This window comes from Anser brachyrhynchus, assembly GCF_964034855.1.
Source record: "Anser brachyrhynchus genome assembly, chromosome: 7".
NCBI lineage: Eukaryota > Metazoa > Chordata > Aves > Anseriformes > Anatidae > Anser > Anser brachyrhynchus.
In genome coordinates this window covers 29475140-29487852 of record NC_137701.1, presented here as the reverse complement: position 1 = coordinate 29487852, position 12713 = coordinate 29475140, and the positions used below count along the sequence as shown (strand labels likewise).

General features: G+C 39.9%; 1 protein-coding gene across 8 annotated transcripts in view; it reads right to left on the bottom strand.

Annotated features, from left to right (window-relative positions):
* The window catches only part of CNTNAP5 (contactin associated protein family member 5), a 289841-nt gene that overhangs the window by 120894 nt on the left and 156234 nt on the right, over positions 1 to 12713 (bottom strand). For all 8 annotated transcript variants that reach the window (XM_080600797.1, XM_080600798.1, XM_080600801.1 and 5 more), the window contains 3 exons: positions 12374 to 12638; positions 9555 to 9704; positions 8335 to 8506 (listed from right to left, as the gene is read on the bottom strand). In XM_080600797.1, the coding sequence (XP_080456923.1) occupies positions 8335 to 8506; positions 9555 to 9704; positions 12374 to 12638 (587 nt within the window). The remainder of the gene's footprint in view (positions 1 to 8334; positions 8507 to 9554; positions 9705 to 12373; positions 12639 to 12713) is intronic.

The following is a 12713-nucleotide window of genomic DNA, read 5'->3' as shown; positions in this document are numbered from 1 at the left end:
TGCTCTCTCCACTTGTATTTCCTAGGAGAATTGGAATATGCAGATGAATCCTGGTTTAATAAGGATGGCAATATCAGTGTGTGTGCCTGCCCACTGATGCTACCATGATAAAACAATGCCGGGATTTGTAAGGAGATGTCTGAGGTCAAGTTTGCATTCCTAATTGCAAATCCTTGGAATTCCCAGGATATCCTACAAGACAAGCCATCATCAGCCCATCTGCTAAGGTGGTTTCAACATGAATCCTTTTGTTTTGTTTTGTTTTTGTTTCCCCCTAGGTCACTTAAGGGAACTGAAGCTCGCATTGTTGTCCTTGACAAGTACTGTCAGTATTTGCTATAGTGAGGGCATGGTGCCAGCCAAGTAAAAATAGGACAACCCAGTCAAAGCTTCATCAGCGCAAAATCAACACTAACTGCAGCAATCAGATTAAAGTACCCTCTCAGTTACAGGCAGGGAGAGCAATGCCTGTATTTATGTATTCATATGGATGTGTGCCTAAAGGAAAGGAGGCTTTGACTACTAGTTCATTTATGAATGACAGGTTCAGTACAGAAATGCCTTTCTTCAGTCCCAAAACTATCACGTCTCAGATACACAAGCACAAATTATGTATAAAACTTATGACAATCTAATAATGGGTGTATCGTGCTTCTGCACCTGCCTTAGCCCTACCTTTGTCCAGGTAAACTTTATTACCAAAAAGTCAACAGCTTCAAGCTTTTTCAGCCCTGGCAGGGAGGGCAGAATCATATTAAAGTTTAGGCTCCTTAGCAAAGCTTCTCTGTCAACAAACAACCTAAAGGCCACATCCATTGTGATGCAGGTTGAGAAGTTCAAAAGCATGAAGGTAACCAACATCATTGTTAAAGATGCAACTATTCCTCTCTTGAAACCCTGATGGAAACAACCATTTGTCTAGAACCATTTAGAGGGACAGAGACTAGTTCCATGAAAGACGTGAGGTCAGGGGAAAATGATGCCAGTTTTCTCCTTACTACAGCTGTTTGCTGCAAGATATCTCAACTGCAATACCTCCACTTTTCTTTACACAGTTTGGAGGAGCTGGTATGAGAAACCATGCCAGATCTTACCTCTTTGCGAACTCCTGGAAACAGAATTTTCTCCTCTGTGACTAACACTGCAAAGCAGAGTTTGTCCCATTACACGCAAGAAGTGGATGAGATTAACGAACCCACGTCTACAAGCTTCAAGGCAGCCCTTGCTGCTGTATTCCAAGGGGTCCATCTGCTGTAAGAGCAGACAGCCTTGCACAGCCCAAAGGGAGCATCTGTGCCATATGATGTAGGGCTGGAAATCCACGGTGTTTCTGGACTGAGGTTTAATGATTTTCTGGCATGTTTTCCTAATATCCATGGCAACTCTTGAGCTGCAGTATCTCTTGAGCCCACATTCCTCCATCTATTAACCGAATAAGATGCCAACTATAGCAAACAACCAGCTCAGTGTCAGGACTGAAGCTAGTACTTCTAGTCCCAAAATCCAGCATTCCAGCCAATTGCTGAATGGGAAATCCCAGAACTTCTCAACAGTGTGGCCAAGTTCTCAGCATCTGCATATTTATTTTCCTACACATTTCATTTATTTTTAAATGAGAGGCTGCTTGAAATTCCCCCAAGCTATACCTTCCATTGTTTGCCCACATACACACAGACCAACACCCCCACTAATCCATTGCTATGCAGAGAGAGAAGAGCACAAAAAGAATTATTACTTAGGAAAATGCAAAGTCATATTCCCACATATTTTGAAATGAGCAGATACAACAAAACATATTTCTGCACTGAAAAACTGAGTACAAAGAGTTGCCCACGATGAAAAGGATGTTTTATAAAGAGTAAGAAACTCAGACTTCTCAGTACTAAGACCTATATCCAGACTTCACTTCAGATCACCAGTGCCTCTACTCCAGTTTCCTTACTCTGACAGTGTTACAGCAAAGATGCTGATGAGATGACTTTAAGAACATTTCACCAAACACTCTATCAGCTTCCAGCAATCAGTGGCTTAAGGATTCATGTATGCCTTACTGGCTTTTTCCTTTACATTTGACCTCTACAGCATCTAATGACATCCAATTTGATGCTGTGTAAGATCTGAATTTTGAGAAACAGTAAATACTTCATGATCCACCTCCTTCATGCTGCTCCTCAATGCACAGTCCTGCTTAGCTCTTGTGTCCAGGCTGAAAAGTCCTAGCCTATTTAATTTTTCCTTGTAGACAACAGTTTGTGGCACACAAGAACAGAGGGTCAGTTTTAGAAACAGCCAAAAGGCCTGAATGACAGACTTATAGTCAGAACTGCACACAACATCACCTCTGAGTGACCCAGAGAGGACATACTTCTTGGAAAGGGTTGGTCAGGCCAAGACTGAGATCAGTGAATATATCCAACTGGATTTGCACTTCTTTTAGCAACTGAAATAGAGGATGTGAAGTGATCAACACACAGTTATTAGCTTGAATTATGAAGGTGTAAATGCTTCCAAAAATGTCCAGTGTCTCAGTCCCTGTCTCCTCCCAACACCTTATGAACATCTTGCCCTCATTTTGACCACATCTGAAAGATGGTCAGACACCTCAAAGCCAAGAAGTGAGACAATCTCATGAAAATAGAAAGACGAGTAGAAAGGAATCAAGCTAGTGGTCATCAAAAGAAATATACAGCCTCAGATGAATCCTCATTCTAGACATTATGGAGTCCACAAAGAAGACCTCCCCCCCCCCAAGAAAAAAAAAAAAAAAGAGTAACAAATTCTGTCTCTCACAGAACATCACCCTGTAGTTGCAAAAAAATGAATCATGCATTGTTAGAAGCAAAGAGTGAAACAGGAAAACGACAAATGAATAAAATTTGTTGCTCTTCCTCCTCCATTTCTTTACACTCTAAACTTAATATATTCACAAGTTAAAAAAATATATATTAAAAAACACCGTACCTGAGGGCTATCTGCCTGCCTCCCCACCCTGCCGCAGAACTTCCTTAGAGCACCAGAGAGATGCATCTACCAAACAAGTTCTCACAGGTGTATGATACAATTCTGAGGTGAATTCCTGACAGGTTCTTCCCACATTTATATGCTTTTTTTTTTCTGAAGCAATGTTATTGTTGTTGACATTTCAGACCCCCCTAAAGCAAGAACAAGCCACAGCTGTTCTAGCTGGAGGAGAAGCCTGAGCAAATGCAGAGAATCACACAGAGCTGGAAGGGAACTCGGGAGATCACTTAGTCCATGCCTATGCCCCAAGGCAGGATTGTGCATACCCATGTTTGCTGTTTCTCAGAGACTCATGTAACCTGTTCTTAAAGTCTTCCAGTGACTTCACAGTCTCCTCAGGCAGCCTATGCCACAGGTGTTCTCCTGTACATCCTGGCCAGAGAAGATTATTCTTTTCTGCACTGCAGCAGCCTTTTACCACCTGAGGCCCGTTATGCTGCCTTCCCTCAGCAATCTCTTTTCTGGTTGAAGAACCAGCACTTAATCAGTCTTTCTTTGCAGGGAATGTTTTCTAGACCTATTTTATTTGAGCTCTGAATATGTTCATAGAGAACAGAAATTTAAAAGCAAGAGTGCTAATGAACCTGTGATGGCTAAACATCAGGATTAAGGGCCAAAGACAGAAAGAATCATTGTGTTCTCACCAGACTTTCTTACCAGTCAGGCTTTTCCCTGGAAGCTTTTAGGTTTACTATATCACCTCAGAAGATGCCTTCTTTCGCAAAAAACACTTACAATGCAAAATCCCAGGAGTGAGGGTTGTATGATCCCTCTAGCCATGAACCTAATCTACATCAATCTGAACAGAAAATAAATCCACAAAGAGAGCCTGCATTTATTTGCCAGATGGCTTTTGGTCACAGATTGTCAGTGTAGGACTTGTACTTCTGCAAAAGTATGCATACATACCCAAAGTTTCCCTCCCCAGAAGTCTCTGAATTCAGGGACTTCATGGCACCTTCACTTCCATGTTTCATCTCTGCCTTGTTACTCTCTGCTCTGTGCTCGGCTGCTGTATTTTTCTGACTCATTAATTCAGCATAAAGCAAACACACCCTGCTGTGTACCTGGCACTTCTAACCAAGCAGAAATCCTGAAGAGGCAACAACAAAGATAGAGAAAATTAAACAAATCCACTTTCTTTTAAATATGGAGCAGACCTCTATGGCTTAGCAGCATATTATCTCATTTTTTCTTTACCTGGGGATAAATGCATTGGAAAACGGCTATGACATCTAACGCTTTGTAACAGGAGCAGTGTAAGCACCACACTTTACAATACCCTCAGAAAACACAGAGCAATCTGTGCATTTGGACAACCGCAGTAAATATACATACTATGAACAAAAGAAAAACATAGTTTACTAGATTAACAGCATAAAGGCAGCAGGGGTAATGCCAAGAGTCCTACACATGCACTGCTACAAGAAAGACTTCTTCCTCCTCCAAATTGTATTTTCCCATTCCACAAGGCATTGGGAACAGTATCCAGGAAGAGCTTTGCCCTGAAGGAGGCAAAGGGAATATGGTAGTACTTTCCAGAACTTGTGGAACAGACACAGCTCTGAATAGATTGGGAGTGCCTCTCCTTGCACAGGATATGTCACCTAAGGACGACATGTAGGTACCATCCAAGGGCATGGCAAATCAGAGATGACTTCAGATGCCACAGCAGGAATATAAGCGATGCTGGCACTGCAACTGAGGGCTGCAAACGGGCAGTCTCTTATTAGGAGATAGCACTAACTAGCCTTCTTCCATCATAAGGACAATCTGTGTTGACTACTGTATTCAACTTCAGACTGCACAATGTCTTAATGTCCCCATCAAAGCATATATGACTTGAGTTTCCTTTGCATTACCTGCTAATCCCAGCTCTCTCAGATACCTCCCAGACTACCCTTTCAGGCAGGACCAGAGCAGCTACCGCGTGGTCTCATTCACAGAAATGCTGAGGCTGGAAGGCAACTCTGGAGGTCCCTGGCAAGTGTCACCTGCTCAAAGCAGGGTCAGTGACAGCAGATTCACTCAGGTCTGCAAAAGCATTTTCACTTGGCACTGTCTCCTCAGACACCAACGAAAAGAAGGCAAAATTCTGTATATACCTATGGACATCCCCATTTTTTTCTCAGTACTGTTTAATAGCTCAGCTAGTGGCAAGGCATTTATCTCCCGGAAATAGGTAATGAAGAATACAAAAAACAAATACAGGGAGACAGAAGGCATTCATGCAAAGTTCACCTGAGCACACATATAGTTCAAATACTAGAGATGAAATGATGAGATATTAAGGCTCAGTCCGTCAGATAGCTCCATTTAAATTAATGGAGGCTCATCGCTTTATACTGAGAATCCTGGCATGTGCATAATAAGCTTACACAATTCAATGCCCTCTCAAAAAAAACATACTGCCGGCATCAACAGTAGCCCCAACTTGTCATCTTTCAAAATAAACCTGTTAATTCTCTTTCTAAGAGCCAGCACAAAGAGTCAGCACAAAGTTGCAGAGAGCTGTCTAGCTACTGCTTTCAGAGCCCAGGTCTGAACAAGCTCAGACTACAAGCCTGTAACAAATGAATTGCTTTCTAAATAGAGGCATATTCCTCAAAGAGCTTTCTGTGCTTAGATAACTAAGACAAATGCCCCATTTACATGTTAATTAAGAAACACAATTCCCACATGTGTTAAAATTACAAAAACACGTGCTTTTACAGTGCACATCACAATAAATCTTATAATTAAGAAAGGGGAGATCATATTTCTTATGGATGATGCTCTTACAGAATTTTAACACTCCTTACATATAAAGAATGAGCAGGTGCATATTGCATGCCTGGAGCCAGACCCCGACTTTCCTACAAGCCCAGAGCTGCCGCAATATAGAGCACTAGTTAAACTACAGTGACTGGAAATGATGTGTCAGACATTTTGTGCAATGAACCAATCTGAATAAGACTTGAAAACATACTCGAGCATAGACCGTGCAGACTAGACAGCAAGGCAGACCTTCGATTTGCCAGAATTCTGAATTCAAATCTCCTGTTCTCTCTAACCTTCCATCTATAGTTTGTTTTAACTAATTAGGCCATAATATGGACTGGCAGAACATAAAACGTTCAAAAATTGTTAGGAAGAATGCACTGCGAGAATACTTTCATGTTCAGGCTTTCCTCAGGTTAACCACTGGATTAGGAACAACCCTGTTGGAAAACAACACAAAGGATTTGCCTCTTGTCTATATGGTCTTAATTCATTTTCATTTAATTTCATCCCTCTTTCCAATGGCCTGTTTCTGCTATGATCACTCTTGACTTCAGTTCTATACCAGCAGTAATTCACCCTGAGAATCTTTCAACAATTTTTGTAACTTCCTGAAATCTATTTTGTAAATTTAACTTCTCTCAGGATGTGAGAAATATGTAATATGATTTGGACAAAAAAAAATAAAAAATAATAAATCCTTTTTTCTTCCCTGCAAAACAATTTCAGCAGAATTATTGGAGTTGCCAGACATGGAGACCGCACTGATTGTTTCACTAAACGAGAAAGTTGCAATCCCCATGACTCCAGCAATGCTCATTCCTTTTTGTTACCAGGGGAATTTCAGAATTTCTGTACAATACTTTACTACGCTGCAGGTTTCTATCTTTCCCTTCAGGGCAGCTCCACTGTTATACTGAATCCAGCCATAAGAGAAACACTTTTGACAATTATCAATTGTCTTTTCCCCTTTTTTAATATACTTTGTCTTTTTCACGTAGATCATACAGCAGAGACATAAATTTAAGGCTGTCCAGAGAATCATAGTGGAACAGACCACATTAATCTTCACTAGATCATGTATAGCTTTTATTTATGCATGACATATTCAAGCCAATGATTATGTAAAATAAAGTTCCACCTTTCTTATTATGTTTGGATCCTTGCCTTAGATAGTTTATGGTATCGTCACAGACATATGCTTGTCATCTTTGGGATGCCGAAGATGAGAATGACACTTGGAGTAGTACCATAGATTTACTTTGCAGCCTGGACTCTGTGACAATGAAGGCATTGGAGATGTCTCATAGCAACTCTGCCACACACCAGAAGAGTTTTCTTCTGTTTCAATATACAAATTAGCATTGAATGGTCCACTTAATCTTAAAGAATCTGTTCTTTCAAGAAAGAAAACACAATGCTTTTTTAGCTCTTAATTCACAGGAAAGTTTATATCTTTATCCCTTTTGTTAAATATGCTGCTTCTTATCAATTCCATCTACCATTCCAGACACACCAAGTGTGAAATTCATATCTGCCTGAATTTGGTCATCGTTAAACTTAACAGATTTGATCAGCAGAGTCAATATTTTCTCCATACAAGTTAAAAAACACTAGCACAAAAATTTCATTAAACAGAGATTTTTCCCACCTTTCCAGTAACTGCAGCTCTTGCAATCTGATCCTTCCTATAGAAAGCAATGAGATCAGCTTTCAGCTCCACCTCTCTAAGCAGTATGTCTGAAAAACTACTTTCAGTCCTTAACCTCCTAACATATTTCCAAAACATCCTTACTATTCACTTAACTATCTGAAGCATGTGAAATTTTCAGCAGTTTCATTTTCATTTTTCAGAACTTAAACAGATTTAAAAACAAACAAAACCAGAATCTACCCATAATAAGCAAAGGTGAAATTATGAACTATGTCAAAAAATGTTGGTTGCTTATTTCTTCTCTACCCTTAAATAGAAAATCTGGACTTTCTCTCAGATTTCAACTTCATAGTGATTCAGATCAGTATGTAAACTAAAATGTGTCTTTGGTAGATACAGGCATTTCGTCATAATATTGACTTACACCAAATGGTCAATATGCTGCATGAGGTGTACCATATCTTCATTATGAAAGTGCTTTGCTGTAATGGCTAAGAAGAAAAATTGTAAACGATCTACCTAAACAAAAACAGCTAGTATATTAAGGGGATGACATGTTCTGATGAATCAAATAATTTTTCCTTCTCTTTCATTTCCCTCTAAAACTTCAAAGCAATCAAATATTGTTTATGCATAAAATTTAATCCTTTCACCAATCTGTAGTTTGATTGGATTTGCATACTCTATTTCCTACAAGTCAATGTGAAGAGAGCCTCATGTAATTGAAACTATTTCCCCTCCAGCTCTTCTATCTTTGCTGTAATATTTCCTATTAGTAGCTTTATTATGCTTAATATCTGTAATGTTGGCAGATGAGAATTTTCACTTAATGTAACCTGTATTTATAAACCACTAGGATGAAAAAAGAACAAACACAAGAAAGAGGAAACAATAATTACCTGTCTTTGATGCCACACAGATCAATGTGTAAATCACTGAAATTCCCCAGGGAGCCTTGCTGAACTAAAATGAGGTCCTTGGGCTGGTTATCAATAAAGATGAGCCTCATACAGCCTTGAAAAGCAGTAATGGGATTTAAACATTGGGAATCAGTGAAATTGTCAGGGCACCCTGTGGGAAAAAAGAAAAGAGGCAGAGAAGAATATTGGAATGTTCATCTGTTTCTGTTGGGATTTCCTGATGCAAGGGCTTGGACACTCATTATTCCAAGTATTTTTTGAGCTATGCAACTTTCTGTGCTATAAATCTTTCAGTAAGAAAAAAACAAAAAAGGGAAGAAATAAAGGAGACCCACCACTAGAGGTATTATAGTATGAGATTTTTGCATGTGCTAAGCAAAATCCAAATTCATTTTTTGCATGTTCTTTATACTTCACAGACAATAGCAATTGACTCCCATAAGAAAAGCTGTGCAAATTATAAAATCATTATGTGTTAAATTCTACTGCTGAGGCAAGGCACAGAGTAAAACGATGAAATCCTAGGGACAGCAAGCAAGAAAATCATTTGTGTCTGAACCTCCTTGGTATTTGGCCAGTTCTGAGATCCAAAGCCTTCTGCACATCTTCACTTAGTGCTGTATCCAGAGAGTTCATCAGGATCAGAGCCTCACTGTGGTAAGCACAACGCAGAAGTATGTCAGCTAAAATAGACAGTTGATGACACTCCCTTTATCTACATTAATGCTTACACTCCAAAAAGCAGGAGGTAGTATTTTTCAAGATTATTCTTTCCATTTTCAGAATTGAGCTAAACCTACATTCATTTCAATGAAAGCACGGTACCTAAATACCTTTGTAGATCTGAGCCATGCGTCAATTATGTTCTGAATTCTAAAATCACTGAGCCTGATCAGGACAGTGATATCTACAGGAATTTTAATGCAACTGTCAGTGCTCTGTCCTTTTAACCAGAAAAAAACACTCGTGCCTAGTACAGGTACATGTCTTTCGCATGTTTTGCTAGCTAGATGTAGCTACCCTTCAGCTACTCCACTCTAACAGCTATGTTAGTTTGCAATGCAACTCAATAGGTGGTCAAAAATCAGTTATTACAGCATTTGCTATTAGCTGCAAAGTACACTTGGGAGACCTCAGTGGACAGCATCTGAGAATTTCCATCATGAAAACCTGTCCCATGTCTATCTGAAACAACTTACCTCCAAAATAGTAGCTGTTTCCCGAGTAGATCCTTGAGACAGTGGTTGCATGGCTGGCAGTGGCAGCATTGTTATCCAGTGTCAGGGTAATGCGATGCCTTCTGGCATTGATGTTAACTGAATGCCAAAGACCATCATGGAGATTGGTGCCTGGGAAATAAAAAAAAAAAAAGGCACAAAGGGTGAAAAAAGATGTGCAAGAGACAACTACGTTCTTCAAATCTTTGCTTCCAACCTGTGATCACAAACAAGCAGCAGAACCCAACATGGGCAAAAACAGCAGCTGAAAAGAACTCATTGCCTCTGAAAGTAAACTGGCATAGAAGAAAAGGTCCAAGAAAGGGAAAATTTTTAGGAGTATTTAAGTAGATCTTCTGTACATTTTGCTCCAACCTTCTTGTTATACTGCAGGCACCCAAGCAGGTTCGCTGTGCCCTTTACCTTTTTGGTAGTACACTATTAACATTGGGGGGGGGCGGGGCGGGGTTATGACTACTTTGATTCTGTTGGGAAATGCTTGTAGCTCACAGGATTGTGCAGAGGTCTGTGCTGAGCTTCTAGGACTAAATGCATAACCGAAATTGCAGAGGATTAGATTCAGTGAAACGGTCATAACTTCTCTCAGTCTCCTTATGAAAGCTGACAACCCCCAACACGTTTCAATAGGATTTCTGTCCTTAAAACCCTTCATCATTAAGTTAGCACGCACTCTTATTGATGGATGTACCAATATGTGTTGGATTTTGACATGGGTTTTCTGAGATCTGGGATTGTTGCTCTGTCCAGGAACCTATAAAGGGATGTGGGAGATTATAGTACTGGGTAGCCCCTTTTTCTGTTATACTTTTATGCAAAGTAACAGGGAAATAACACCTCCGTTTTCATATTCTGAAAATCAATGTGGCATCTTGGGGCTCTTGAAATAGCACCACAAGGATACAAAGAAACTCCACATCCTCTATTTTGACAACCATGAAAAGCAGTGGGCAAATCTCTGAGCTCTCACACAGTGGTGCAGATCAAAAGTAAACCAATCACACTTTGACATACACTACCATCAAGCTGCAGTCTCTGAGACCAAGCTCAGACAACTAGCATTTATTCCCCTCCCTAATGGGATATTTTTTGTTAATGTAGCTTTCAGAAGAAACAAACTAGCACTTAGTGACACAAAGAGGTGTGAGAACAGTTCAGAACAAAATAAAAAAATTGTGGGTGTTATGTGTATGAAAAGCCATTTCGTTACAAATTTGAAAATGAGACTATTTCCAGAGTAATGGCTGCTAACGCATGCACAATTTCCATAGAATAACATGCCGGTTTCCCAGAAAAAAAAAAAAAGAAGAAAAAAAAGAAAAAAAAAAAAAGATGAGTTTTCAGCTAGAACAAGTCCATTATGAAGTGAACTACGGTGTTGAAGTCTGAAAAGATGTCAAGAAATAATAGGTCACATGTGGGTCAAAACCAGGTCCATTCTTGAGCAAGCATGACTTTATTGTGAATATCGACATCTGCAAGACGTGGCACTTGCAATTTTTGCACATTTTCCATGTGTAAGTAGGCAGTTTAGCAATGTTTTGGATAGCACCAAAGGCTGGGCTCAGGATCATGATTTCAGAACTACATAAAAACAAGTACACCCAAACAAATGTTGGCATCATCTCAGATTTGTCAATCTAATTAGGACTGCAATAAAGGCTGGAAATTCAGTTTTCAACATTTGGTTGCAGCAAACTGAAGCTGTAACAATCCACATGAATAAGGACAGACACACGGCTGCCTCATTTTCTATCACAAAAGGGAATGAAATACACATACGGAGCAGCTCTGCTTTGACAACTCTGTCAGATTTTCTCTCTACTTCTTTTAATAGACACATCTGCACTCTTTTAGTCTGCACCAGGAATATTTTAATATTACATATTTTTAAACAGATGTTCTTTTTAGAAAATACTGTTATTATTCAGACCTCTGAGTTCCATCAAGTCTATTATCCATCCATGTTTGGAAACTGTATTCAGCCTACATGGAAATGAATTTCCAAGACTCCCACCCAGCATGGCTGCATAGCAGTATGAGATGTGCATGGCCCTGGGCTACAATACTTCTGCTCAGGAAACCAGCATGGCATATATAGGTCACACTGAGATGACAGCTGGGCCACCCTGGTCCTAGCTCTACTGTACAGCTTGAAACTGTTTCCTTGTCTCTTGGAGACGAAGCACAGCTGGCCTGTTTAATGTTTACAAGCAATTTCCCCTGAATTTTAGGTCAGAGAGGCAGCCACATTTCACCCACTTGCATCCCTACAGCTGCACAAAGCAGCTTGCAAATTGGCTTAGCATTGAGGGAGTTTGAGGAGAGGAAGCCCATGGTCAGTTTCTCTTCTGAGTGTAGTGTAAAAGGAGAGTGTAAAGCAATAGCCAGATGAAGAAAATCAGCTCTGAGGCTGTGTTAACTTGTACTAGGGAAAGGCGTAGCTGCCAAGCTGGTTCCCAGCTGACTTCAGCACAATGTGAGGACAAGGAGCATGAAGGTCTTCATGTGATCTGACTGAAGAAAATTTAGCAGGACTTTGAAAACACAGAGACTGAGATAACTGTAGAGTAGAATTAGTCTGAAGATCTTAGGATACCAACTTCACATGTTCAGATCTTCCTCAAACTGCACAGAGTGGTGGTACTACTGGAAAGTGAGAAAAAAAATTGTAAACATAAAAGAAGATTTGGTGCTTCCTTACTTTGCTATCCTTTCTTCCAGTGGCATTGAGCCTTTGTATTTTAAAGAGAGATGGGTGAAAGAAAACAAAAATAAAGTACCTTCACTAATTTCCACGGGGTTTTCTGTCACTTTCTGAATAAGTAGTGTCAATCTCCCACCGTGGAGGTAAACCAAGAGAGATCCTGAGTTTTCAGACAATTCAGTGGACAGGAGTAAGCCATCTTTATTCCATGTTCGAAACTGGAAACTGACTGACAAGCCATCAATTTGAGGAGTGCCAGGCAGTAGCAAGTAGCTTCTACTGGAGCTGACAAAGGTGATGGGAACAATTTGTGGTTCTGAGCAGGAAAAGGTCACATTCCCCTGCAAATAATAAAAAGCAAACATTATTAACATATTCTTTTCAGACATAAAAAAAAAACCACGTATTTAAATAAG